This window comes from Mesoplodon mirus (assembly GCF_964341445.2).
Source record: "Mesoplodon mirus genome assembly, chromosome: 4".
NCBI lineage: Eukaryota > Metazoa > Chordata > Mammalia > Artiodactyla > Ziphiidae > Mesoplodon > Mesoplodon mirus.
In genome coordinates, this window is record NC_138979.1 from 147,145,997 (window position 1) to 147,159,876 (window position 13,880).

The following is a 13,880-nucleotide window of genomic DNA, read 5'->3' on the forward strand; positions in this document are numbered from 1 at the left end:
AGAACCATAAATAGGAGACCATTAAAGGTCTTCTGTGACAGGAAAAAATCATAATTTAACTTTATTAACATCTAATATATGGATTGACACTGCCTCCCTCACTTGATCTGTATTTTTGATGATCCTGTATCACACAGAATATGGGCATTCCCAAGGGAACAGTGCTAAGCTCCTCAATCACTGGTGGGCTATTAGCATGTTGTAACATTACAATCTATGAGTACTCAGTTAAGAATATGTACAGATTATACTACCTTGTTTTATTAAGCTAACACTTACAATACGGACAATTGGCTTAAAAAGATTCCAGAAACCACAGGCTGACAATAGCAGTAATTATGCAAATACAAACAAATGACCTGAAAATGGGCTGACATATTTAGTCCATCTCTTCAATCAGCCACATTATAAGCTAAAATCAACGATAATTTAATCAGATCTAGTCACAAGAATTCATTTCCTTGTTAATTGAAATATGGATCTATATCCACCATTGGTAAAGATGAACCTCACTATAAGTGTCTGCTAATTCTTGAGGTATTAGCTAATGTTGGTGTCAAGTCACCACAATTCGCCAGACATTTAAAAACTAAGCATCCTAAACATGGAGGTAAACATTACAGTTTTTTCAGTGCTACTTAATATTATATGTGCTTCAACCCAGAAAATGCTGTTGGAAGATGCATTAAAAATATTGCTGTGGGAATTCCCTGGCAGTCCAGTGGTTAGGATTCCGGGCTTTCACTGCTGGTGTCCCAGGTTCTATCCCTGGTTGGGGAGATAAGATCCTGCAACCCGTGCAGCGCAGCCAAAACAAAAATTTTTTTTAAACATTGCTGCATATTTGAAGAGATGTGTATTAGTACAAATTATACAATATGGGAGGTTTGCTACAGAGCTGGATGAAAATACTGGGGTTTCAATATGTCTCAGCTTATGGTATTTGCTAGTTTGAAGTAAAAAATACACAGAGAGTTACTTCTGGTGATATATGAAGCAGTGATTCACCACCCAAAGTTCTCATTAGAATTAACTGGGTGTGCTTTAAAAAAATGACCATGGCCAGGTCCCTTCCCAGACCAATTAAATCGAAATTACTATAAATACTTCTTTTGTCAGGAAAGAGAAAAGGAAGGAAGGTTGCAGTGATAGCATCTCAATGTGAAACCCATTGCTGAATCATTCACAAGCAAACCATTGTTACAAAGAAGTTAAAGCCAGGATTGCACAAACTGCTACTAGAGGTCATCAGTGTATAGTCAGTTCTGCTATAACATGAAATGCATTCTTAAAAATCACAGCACCACACTACGCAAAATCGCAATAAAAATCACAGGGCTTATGAAGAAAATGAGCACAATGCTCAAAAACTTTGTCAGTGTCAGATTGTTTTAAAAAGATAAAATTTTAATAAAACCAGAAGCACAATTTTACATGTGTTAAATGGCTAAGACATACATAAATATATAATAGATATGGCACTGTCCCTTGAAAAAGGCCTGAAGGTTTGTGTTGCAGCTTGTGGATTATTGTGCAGTGGTGAAGGAGGGTTATCTGAAACTGGATGGAAAGTTACAACACCAGATGTGAATGAGTATGACTCATAATACACAACGTGGTAAACTGAGGTAGCTAATAAATGTTAGCGGGTGTTTGTGTGTGTATGTGCATGTGTCCTGATTCAGCTATTTCTCCATTCACCCAGATTCACACAGTGTTTCTCGTGGATGAAACTGTGCATAAACAAACACAAAATTTGTGTTATGCTCAAAGTATTACCTAAAATATCAATTGCATTGGAACAAACTCACATTTTCAAATAAGCTTTATAGCAGAACTGCCTACTTAAAATTACAAAAACAAAATGAAATACAGCATAATCTTTCAGTAATTTGCGATGAGATGGAAAGTGACCAAGAAAATCTTTTACATCAAATCAAGGTTTGCAGGTTATCTCACTGTAAAGAAAATAAAAGATTTATTGAACTTTAAGTTGAGTTATCCATCTTTATTTCACAAAAAAAGACAAGTAACCTAAATTTGGACCTCTCCTGATATGACAAATGCTTTCTGTAATACGGTACTAAGTAGACACAAAAACTCTCCCTTTAACCACAAGGGAGGAAATAATGGCTTTTCAAAAGAGAATAGCTCTGAAGGGAGCATTTTGGAAATGATTCCATTATTGGGTAATTTTTTGCTGAAAATGATATGTGTCATATATAAAAACTCTCAAACCTGCACACATTAAATTGGAAACTGAATTTTCCAATCCATCTAAAAATCTTCGACATGAGGAGTTTCTGTCAGTAGGTTTTGAAACCAATTGTTAAATGTATAAAGAGCATCACTTCCAGTTAGTTTGCAGGGAAAGTCATCAGGGAAGATGGAGGTTTACTGGCCAAATTCAATTAAAAAAAAAAAAAAAAACCTTTGCATTGTTGAGGGACGGAATTGAAAAATGAGTACCTAGATATAATAAGTTCAACCAATGATTTACTTATTCCTTTTGGAAATACATGTCTTTGTCAGGTATCTTTTTCAGACTTGACAGCCAATAAAACCAAGCGTAGAGCTAAACTAACCTTGAAGACAGACCTTGAGATCATTCAATCAAAAGGTGTTAGGCTTAGATTTTCAAAAAATTCAAAAGCATATTAAATTGCAATCATGTTGCTCAGTATCAAAAGTTAAAAAAAAAATTTGTATTGTTAATAAAAATAAAATACAATATTATTTTAAAATGTTTTTTGTCTTTAACTTATTCCTTTTTCTCTATGTCTAACATATCAGTGCATGTAGATAGTTTATAAATAATTAAAAATACAAATTAATATATATAATACTTCAAAATTTTTATTGATAGACATCATGATCAAAAAGGTTTGACGACCACTGCTAAAGCTGATGGGGAGATTAAGCAGTTGAGACTGCATTTAACTACAAGTTATCAGAAATCCTACTTCTGGGTTTAATTTCCTTAAGTAAAAGAAGCCTAGGTGTATAACAGTCCCAGGCTGGGACTCATGAAAGGCCCAGACTCCTGTTTTTCCACAAAGTCTTGTTTAAAATATGGACTCTCCCTCATGCCCCTGGGGGCATACTGCACACTGGGATGTGGACCCATCACATCCACATCTCAGGCAGGAAGCTGAGGGAAAGGTGAAGGGAAAAAGATAGAACATGCACATTAGCTGAAGGCCTCAACAGATAACCCAGGGCTAGGCGCCCAAGGGAAAAAAATCTAGGGAGGTCAACTAAGGCTTTTCCTGTATTATATATACATCAGGGAAGGCAACAGAGTCAGAGGCTAAAAGTTGGGCATCAACGAAAGCTACTGTAGAAAAGTGAGCCGAAAGCCTGATTTCTAGCTGACTGCATATTGGATTGGCAGTGAGGGGCCCCACTTGTCCTAGAGTGCGGCCAGGGCAGGTGTGCATGGGGTCCTCACTGAGCAGCAGCCCACTACATGCTCTACATCTGAAAGCACAAGCTCTGAAGACGTAAAGTCAGCACGTCTCTGGAAAGAGTCATCAGCTCAATGCAGAGAAAGACTACGGAAAGGACTAGCTAAATGAACTTCTCACAAGTCCCACTCCATCTCATTTTTTTTAACCCATTAACTCATTCTTGCGAACAATAGTACATCAGTGCATCTATGGCTTTAGCAAGCCAGATTGGGGGCTACTTCAAAGTAGTCTTTGGGAAAACCCTGATTGGAAATGCTAAAAATTATTCTATGAATGGTGTCATTCGTTTACCATGTAAAGCAAATTCAATGATTTTAGGCTAATGACAGGCAACCCAAACAAAGAAAGAAATATAGAAAGTCCATGGTTTAGAATGGCAGCCAAGTTCTCTCTGGGATAATTTTATCCTGAAAAGGAACAAATTATCCTGATTTGTCTTCTGTATGATTTTCTCATATACGGTATTTTTGAAATTTTTGCTCTGTAATAGTTAGAATCAGCTACTTTGTTAAAACAGCAGAAATAGTAACATTTAAAGCCAAGATTATATATCTCTCACCACAGTGTGTCTGGGCTATTTTATACTGCTCAAGACTCAAAAGTCTTGCGCATTACTCACTTACTCCAAACAGGGCATGCAATAAATTACTCCTGAGATGCAACCACTTAAAGCAAGACAGTTCATATTTACTCTGAAAAATGGTTTCTTCTCAGAGAGCTTTCTTCTTTAAGATCACTGTCACAGGCACTGATGCCCCTCCTAATGTTTATTCTTTACCCTGCTGCACACTGCACTGTGTAAAGCTCCATTCTACAATTTTAAACAGAATTTTCTCTCTTGGATTTTACCTTCTGAGGGTGATAGTTCTGGAATAACTAAAGAAGAGTCTTTGGGGTCCCCCAATACAGACTGCAAATCTCCCTCCAGCCCACAGAAGCCCTCCCTGCTGCTTCCTTGGAGACGGCACTGCATTGCTCATCCCCTCTCCGTCTCAAACTTAAATCTCTCTCCTGACTTCAAAATTCCCCTCCTGAACCCTACATACCGCTGCAATTGCCAGGGTCTCTCTACTTCATTCTCTTCAGACCAAGATGCTTAGATGGTAATCTATACTGTCTTCACCTCTGGACTCCCACTCTCTCCACCAGCTCCTGGTCCATCAATCAATGCCTACTGAGCCGGCAATTCTGCAGAAGGTATCTATGGACACCTAGAATCTCTGGGCCCTCCTGGGAACACAAAGGTGCCCCATGGTAGCTCTCCTTCCACGTCAAGCTTTCCACCGCTCAGCCTTTCTCCCATCTCATACTGATTTCCCATCCCTCCCTTCCCAGCCCCGATCTTGTGGTCAGCCTGTTCAGTACCCTACCTCCCTTCTTAGAGTCTCCCTTTCTCCCTTATTTCCTTAATGCTGATTCCCAGGCCTGGGAGGACCCCAGAGGCCCTTTGTCTATCTGCATCCTTCTCCAGCTGCCCAGGTAATCTGCTCTCCATTTTCTGTGTTGTTTACCAACTCCCACCTTCGTGCCTTTCCTCAGGGTACTACTTCTGCTAGCAGTGCCCCTTGTCCCTGCCACTGTGCAGTCACTTGTGCCACCTGTCCTTCCTTAGACAGAAATATGAAGTACCTCCATGTACTTCCCTGATTAATCCCCGCCTCACTTATTTTACCCAACCTCCGCTAATACACAGAAGCACAATTTCTCCCTGATGCTTGATGTAGGATCCTTGTTTCCAATTTCTTTTATGATTATCTTTAATGCTACATGTATAATCTTAGAGACTAAGGGGGGTGCAAATACACACACACATAAACACGCATGCGAATACAATAGGTACTCAAATGATTAATTAATGCTGATTCAGACTTTCTGTAAAGAACAAAATAGCCATTCCCCGGGAAGCTCCTGTCTATCCTCACGCATCTCCAATAGCATCCTGTCCACTCCTCTACTGCTACAGAGCTGACCACATGGTAACGTAGCTCATTGTCTGCCTTCTCCAATCCCTGAGGTACATCTAAGAAATCAGAATGAAATCAGATTTAGCTCTGTATCTCCAGCATCTCACATAGTGCCTGAGACAAAGTAGGGGCTTAATAAATATTTGTTGCACATAGAAATGAGTTTTGAGATGGAATACTCAAACCAAGTTGTGACCAATATCCAGAAGATCTGGAGGAGGGGGAAGGGAAGTGGTACAATAATAATACTGTGAAGGATTAAATTATAAAATACTCAGTACTAGTAAGGCTTATTTTGTGTATGTTTTAAAAGCAGATCTCAGCATGATGAACAGTATGTGGTGAACTTACTAGAAAACAGGAGGCGGCATCATAAGAAATATTTCTGCTTTGAAGGCAATAGTCAAACACAGAGTTCAAGTCCTAATATATATGCACCCACTTATTCAGGAAATTGTTACTAAGTGCCTGTGTGTGACAAGCACTCAACAAAGATTGGGGGTTACAAGAGTGATAGTCCGTGTCCTCACGGGACCTCTAGCTAATGTCTAGTTAAACAGACATTAACAAACTAGTAGCAAGGAAAATGAAAAAGTAATTACAAATGGTGATAAGAACTATGAAGAAAAAATAAAAGATACCCTGAGACTATATGCAAGATGACCAAAACAAGATGATGCCTCAGGGTGGGGAGAGGTTCCATTTTTTTTTTTTTTTTAAGGCAGGAAAGAAGACTACTTGGATCAGTTTCTTAAAATATCATCAAGATGCCCTATACTCTCCTCCAACTGTCTGTCAAAATAACCATGCAAGGCTTCCCTGGTGGCGCAGTGGTTGAGAGTCCGCCTGCTGATGCAGGGGACACGGGTTCATGCCCCAGTCCGGGAAGATCCCACATGCCGCGGAGCGGCTGGGCCCCTGAGCCATGGCTGCTGAGCCTGTGCTCTGCAACAGGAGAGGCTGCAACAGTGAGAGGCCCGCGTACCACACACAAAAAAAATAATAATAACCATGCATTCCATAGTCCTGACAAAGGGGGTGTCCTGAAGAAGATGATCTTCATGTTTCTTGTGTATAAAGACAGTCATGCTGCCCTCTTAATAAATATGCCACGACGCCCTTAACCACTTCCTTATTAATGGACAATTGTTAATACACTAAACATCTGTCTACCTATCTACACATTTATTCTTCCTTTGATTTTTCCATAGGGAAATTTCTGAAGAGTGGGAGTACTGGTTTAATAGTATAAGCATTTCCACACCTCCTGGAACAATCCAGCTGGCTGGGATCCTGCAATGCTGATGCTGGAGTGTGTACCTAACTACCCACAACTTTGTCAGCAGCACATTTCAGTGTCTTCTCTAATTTTGCTAGTTAAATAGATAAAAACCAGTGCCTAATTCTCCTCTCTTTACTATGATGTTAAACAGTTTTCAAAAACTGATTTACTGGGTTTTTTTTTTTTCTTTTAGGTCATTTTGAACAATTATTTACCTTCTCTAAGCTTAATGTACCTCATATACTGAACAGGCATAATAACAATATTCATCTCTGCAGTGTTGCTTAAGAATCAAATTAAATAATGTTCTCAAAATGCTAAACCCAGGCTTCCCTGGTGGCGCAGTGGTTGAGAATCTGCCTGCTAATGCAGGGGACACGGGTTTGAGCCCTGGTCTGGGAGGATCCCACATGCCGCGGAGCAACTAGGCCCGTTAGCCACAACTACTGAGCCTGCACATCTGGAGCCTGTGCTCCGCAACAAGAGAGGCCGTGATAGTGAGAGGCCCGCGCACCGCGATGAAGAGTGGCCCCCTTTTGCCACAACTAGAGAAAGCCCTCACACAGAAACGAAGACTCAACACAGCCAAAAAAATTAAAAATAAATTAATTAATTAATTTTTTTTAAAAAGTAAAAAAAAAATGCTAAACCCAATATCTGGGATATAGCAAACATTCAACAGATGATAACTATTGTGTCTATTTATTCATTATCAATTTAGTTCTTTTAGATTTATAAGCACTTGTATTTTTAGGTAATAAACATAAACCTGGCAAAATGATTGAAAATATTTTCTCCTATTCTACTATTTTGTTTATTATCTTAATTTTGCTTGTTCTTGTTGTATAGAAACCTTTGTAAAATAAATACATCTTGAAGGAGAGCCCATGGACTTCTACTGACATTTCAGCTTTATTTTCTGGATTCTGTGACACCTATTTTGATGATTTAAGTTTATAGGGGGTGGAGAGTTCACCCCTTACTTCACAAGCATTTCCTAAAACTGCCCAAAATGTGATTTTGAGAAAAGTAAGATGTTGTGTAGTATCAATATTTACTATGCATATGTTTGTACTTGTGGTGACTCTTGAAATCTGTTGTTCGGGAAACACTCCCTTTGCTTGCATTGGCCAGACAACACTTGAAGGAAGATGCGGCGACAGCTCCCTTGCTGAAGTCCTTCCCTTTAACCTGAGGTAGCTGATTTTTTTTTTTTTTTCAAAATACAGTTTTAGGAACTACAGCAACAAAAAGTTCTGGCAAGAAACTAGCTGAAGAAACCACTGTACTGAATCTTAATTTTTAATCTTTTATTCACCAACTGAGAAGTCTAGATCCCCAACTTCAAGTCATTATTAGAATTGTCAAAATGGAAGAAGAGGTGAGAGTGACCCCTGGACCGACAAAAGCCTGCGTCACTGCATCCCTGTGTCCAGTGCCTACATCCCGCCACCGTCACCACCATGCCCAAGAGAAAGGCTGAAGGGGATGTTAAAGAAGATAAAGCCAAGATGAAGGACAAACCACAGAGAAGATCTGCAAGGTTCTCTGCTAAACCTGCTCCAGAGCCCAAGCCTAAAAAGCCCCCTCCAAAGAAGGGAGAGAAGGTGCCCAAAGGGAAAAAGAGGAAAGCTGATGCTGGCAAGGATGGGAATAACCCTGCAGAACATGCAGATGCCAAAACAGAGCAGGCACAGAAAGCTGAAGGTGCTGGAGATGCCGAGTGAAGTGTGTGCATTTTTGATAACTGTGTACTTCCGGTGACCGTACAGTTTGAAATACTATTTTTACCAAGTTTTATAAAAATGCAGAATTTTGTTTTACTTTTTTTTGAAGCTATGTTGTTAGCACACACAACACCTCGTTGTTTTCTGGGGGAAGGTCACATGTCACTAATAGGATGTCTCCAAAACTGGATTGATGTGGGGAAAACACTCCTTTCCCATCAAGTTCTGAGAGACTTCCTCTTGGTTCCCAGGAAGGAGGGATTCCTTGATGTGGACACACATTAGCCACCGTGGCACAAACACCTTGTGATGTGGAAAAACTAAAATTAGTTTTTATGTCCTCTTCTCCCTCTCTACCTCAAGCATAGACTTGACTCCCTTAAACCCTGAGACCTGTCGGAAACTGACCCCCAAAAATTGGTTACCAGTATGTCAGGCAGTCTGGACTTTCCAGTGTCACCTTTGAGATGGCATCCCTCAAAAGAGCAGCGGTTCCTCTTTTAGATTGTGGATCTTCAGATTGATACTTCTGCCATTTTCATTTCCATTTCCTGAAAGTCAGGGTCAGCTTGTGCAAAGTTGTTAAACAACATGCTAAATGTTAAATGTCAACCCTCACTCTAAACTTTCGCTGTTCAGAGCATCACATGAAGACTTCATTGGGTTTTATAGTGGCTTTTTGATGTTGGTTGTCCACTGGAAAAGGGCATTTGAAAGTTGTTGTATACTGTTAATGACTGTCTGCCCATGTCCTGCCTGAAATACCACGATTGTTTATGAAAAGTATCTTTAATAAAGCTGGGCACAGTTTGGCATGGAAAAAAATTGTCATAATGTATCAAGTTCCTGATTTCATTAATGAGACTTGTTCAATAAAAGGTAACAAAATTCTCCCAAATTCCTATGTGCTAAAATCTGAGCATAAACCACACAATCTTTCCATGAGCACTTTCTTCCCGTCTTCCAGCTTTGATAGGGAAGGGCTCTGGAGAACTACAGCTTAACTCTATGCTTGATAACTGTGCACTTCCCCTGCTCCAGCCACGTGATTCCACTTTGACCCCCCCCACCGCCCCAACTCTCCTCAGTCAAACAAGTGCCAGACTTGAAGTCTGAAGACTCTGTCACTTACTTACTGGTAATATGTGGCAATCACTTAACCCATCTCAGCTTCAGAGGGCCCAGCAGTAAAATGGAGATAATAATAATAATACTGACCATGCCTATCTCAAATAGCTGTAGTAAGGAGACCATGCTAGGATTATGCCTTTTTCTTGATGCCAGATTTGACCCCAAGCAAGCCAGAATCAGGAAGCCCCTTAAAAAAAATTAAAAGAGGCTTCTGTTTCAGAAAGCCGATGGCACATTAGAAGTTTCATTCTGCTGGTGGCCTGTGCCTATTTCCAGATGTCTGGCCTAAATCCTAATCCTTAGTTGGGTTCCCAAAACTCTGCAGCTCAAACCTCCTACCTTGGGCTGCCTGCCCTGCTGTTGCTCAGTTTGCCTGCCTGGTTCCTGATCTCTGATCTCAGATTTTGTAGATGTGACACTTTTTCCGCTCTCCCGTCTTAGTTTAGGATTTCTTAATCTCAGCATTATTGACATTCTGGGCTGGATAATTGTCTGCTATGGAGGACCATCCTGTGTATTATAGAATGTTTAGCAACATTCCTGGTCTCTACCCACTAGATGCCAAAGTTCCCCCGAGTCATGTCAATCAAAAATGTCTCCATGGGCTTCCCTGGTGGCGCAGTGGTTGAGAGTCCGCCTGCCGACGCAGGGGACACGGGTTCCTGCCCCGGTCCGGGAAGATCCCACATGCTGCAGAGCAGCTGGGCCCGTGAGCCATGGCCACTGAGCCTGCGCGTCCGGAGCCTGTGCTCCGCAACGGGAGAGGCCACAAAGGTGAGAGGCCTGCATATTGCAAACAACAACAAAAAAAAGTTTCCAGACACTGCCAAATATTCCCTGGGGAGAAAACTGCTCCTCCATCTCCTGCTGAGAATGTTAGCTAACCCCCTTAAACTTGACCTCTGGCTGTCTGATTTACGACCCTTGCTTGCCAGCCCTAATACGTTTTAGGCAAACACTGTTCTTGTTCTCCTCCTAGCTTTCCCTACTATCAAAAGCCTGAAGTATACAGAAAGGTGCTCTAACTCAGAGAAAGTTGCTATAAACTAATAATAAAATAGTTAAAACGTGTTTTCTGATTTTTCAAAGTTTTATCAGCCTGAGGGGGAGCTGTCTCCTATACAGCCCACCGTGTGAGAAGAATACAGATGTGTCACATCTGGGCCTTCTGGTTTCCAGTAGCACCACTGCTCTCAGGCCAGGCCAGGCAGCATTCATCAAACCATGAGAGCACACAAAGCACAAAAGGCCATGGAACAAAGTTATCATGTGCTCTTAGAGTTACAAAGAATTTTAGAGTTTTCCTGCCTCAGTGCCCCATCTTACCCTCAGTTCTAGAGAAGATAAAACAGGTCTGCAGAGGCTAGATGACAAACCCAACGTCACAGAGCTATTTAGCAACTGAATTCAGACCAAAAGCCTATAACATCATCACATGCCACTCTTTCCAGGCATGGTGGAATTGAGCACCCAACAGTTTGTGGTACCCATCCCCAGTGTCCTAGTTCATACATTTCATTACTTAGCACTGGCTTTTCTATTTGTACCTGCATGTTTTGTGCTACTAAACATACCATAGTAAACTTACGTTTCTCCACCAGACAGATAAAAAAGAGAAGTTGATGAAAAAGCATTAAAATACAATATCAGGAGATCAGAAAAGTACTAACAAGAAGAGAGGAGAGAGGGGAAGAGGTGAGGAGATAACACACATTTATGAGTACAAACTGAATACTTTTAACTAATTATCTCAGTTGGTTCTCAACATGATCCTATGATGTACATTTGAATATTGGCTCCACCACTAAACAATCAGGTGACCTTTGGTAAGTTACTTAAACTCTCTGTACCTCAGCTTCCTCACCTGTAAAATGGGTATAATAATAGAACCTACCTCTCTATATAGTTGTGGGATTAAAGACACAGTGTATATAAAATGTTCAGCACAGTGCCTGGCACATAGTAAGCATTTCATAACTGTTAGTAATTCTTGTCCTGTTTTCTAGCAAGCTGTGTCTTTTTCACCTCCATATTCAGTCTGCTATGTTTCCAATCCCAGTCTGGCCACATAACCATAATTCTGAGCTGCTCATTAGAAGCCCCTGAGTTCCTTCCAGACTTTGCATTGGCTAATGGCTCCTGGGAACAAGTGACAAGGAAGACAAAGGTCACAGGGATAACCTCCCTGCTTTATCATGGCCCACACTTGCTCAATAAATGTTTCTAAGCCAGAAATTCAAAATACAAAGACGAATAAAATATAAGGTTCCCCCACAAGCAGCACACAGTTCTTCATGTAGCAAATGTTTATTGAGCTCCTACTCTGTGCTGGGGTCTATGTCAGGCTCTGAGGATACCATGGAGGAAGGAAAGGCCCCTGCTTTCACAGTTATTAGATTCTAAGACAATAAACAAATAAGCAAAAACACAGAATCAGCTAGTGATGAGTGCAAAAAAGAAAATAAAACAGATTTGACTGATAGGGATTAATGGAAGGTGGGGTGTGGTATTTAGAGTGGGTGGTCAGGGAGGGCCCCTCTGAGGAAGTAGTGTTGCAGCTGGTACCTGGTGGATAAGAAGCATCCAGCCAAGTGAAGGTTAGGGGGCACTCAATGGGTCTACAGCCAATGAGGATATGCACATATGTGGCTCTTATTGCATTTTTCTTCTTTGCCTCACTTGAGTTCATTTTCTCACTGGACTTGCCCTCCTGTTGGCTGCCATAGCAACCTGGGCAGACCATTTTATTTTGCCCACCCAGTCGCTCATCAGCCCACACTCAGCACACACTCAATCCTAGCAACTAGTCATGGAAACAATATTGAGAAAACAATAGACTCCATAACTCTTTACATCAGCTCCAAGTACTATTCAGCCGTAACTGAAAATAAATCAGGCAGCCTTGTCCCAAGAGAAATCTTCAGTCATTGCCTATCCTTCACTGGCTTCTCAAACCAGTTTCTACCTTGCTTTCAACAAAAGGCTGCAGTCAGCCAACCCAAGTGACCCAGAATAGCCCTGTCTGATGCCACATGATGTTCTTCTCTACCCCTCTGTACTCAAACTTCCCTGTACTTTCCCTCTGCATATATTTGCATTTGAGACAAGTCCTTTGATTTCAAATATGGCATACTCCCAGAAGTTGCAGCGAATGTACAGTTTATTTCCACTCATCTGTGGTATTTAAGTTCTCCCATACAAGCAAATGAACAGGATACTTCCATGTTTAATGAGCCATGCAGGACCAAAATAAGTTACCACGCTATTTCTCTCCCAGGAAATGAGTTCAGGGGAAGCTTGTTTACTTTTGTTCGCCTCGCACTGGAATGTAGCTTGGCAAATGCAATCTTAACATCTTTAACAAAAATTCAGAATCATTTCTCCTGACACAGACATTCTTTCTGTGCATCTTTGCCATCACTTCCTGAAGATCTTCAAATATTTGTCCTTGGTTTTTATTCTAAAAGGAAAGCTAAAGAATTAAACATACATGATCAAGTCTATCCAAAGATCTAATCATTCTCTCAATATTGAGGTATTGGGTTAAGTATATCATTAGAAGAGAGAGAGAGATCCTGGCTGTAATACCTAAACAGGAGGCAAGGACTGTGTTCTGACTAGTCTGACTCTCCGTGGAGTGCTGTGCTGATTTCTGGGCTGGACAAAGCCCACCTTAAGAGGATTGTGTCACTGGATAGGAGCACAGAGGGAAGATGATAGAGGCCTGAAAGAAGAGATTGGCGAGGATGAGCAGGTATTACGTGGCCTGGAGGGAAGGCCGCAGAACATCCATTTACATACCAGCAGCAGAGTAACTGCAAACTGCCTTAAAACCAGATGCCAGTGGTCTAATTATCTCCCAGTTTTGGTCTCAGGCAATGGCTTACTACAGATGCAGCTACAGAAGGCTCCTCATCATAAAACACCTGGCCAGCTGCCTGCTGTTATACCACAGGGGTAAATGCACTGCCAACTGCAACCAACAGGTGATTTTTCACCCCCATGGCCCAAAGGTAGATGGTTATGAAAATCTAATTGTGAGGGAGGGTGAAGTATTATGATTTCAGTATGAAATTCTTGGCTTTAAAGAGACATATAGTCACAAATAAATTTTCTGAAGCATTGAACATCTGTAAGCAATAAGGAAGCAAGGTGGCCTATAAAAGGTACAAAGCAGAATCTTATTCCTCATGAAGTAAAGCTGGATAGTAAATGCCTTATCTCTGCCTGCCCCACTTCTGCCAAATATTATATATATATATTTTTAATTTATTTATTTTTGGCTGCGTTGGGTCTTCGTTGCTGT

General features: G+C 40.9%; 2 protein-coding genes across 2 annotated transcripts in view; one reads left to right on the plus strand and one right to left on the minus strand.

Moving 5' to 3' along the window:
- The window catches only part of RTN1 (reticulon 1), a 243,797-nt gene that overhangs the window by 190,660 nt on the left and 39,257 nt on the right, over window positions 1-13,880 (minus strand). The window lies entirely within an intron of this gene.
- LOC309802154 (non-histone chromosomal protein HMG-17-like) lies at window positions 7,870-8,499 on the plus strand. The gene has a single exon (XM_082617452.1). The coding sequence runs from the start codon at window positions 8,180-8,182 to the stop codon at window positions 8,441-8,443; it is 264 nt and encodes an 87-aa protein (XP_082473578.1). The 5' UTR covers window positions 7,870-8,179; the 3' UTR covers window positions 8,444-8,499.

Excerpts from the sequence above, each read along its gene's own strand:
- LOC309802154 (XM_082617452.1), top strand. The coding sequence starts at position 8,180 with ATGCCCAAGAGAAAGGCTGAAGGGGATGTTAAAGAAGATAAAGCCAAG.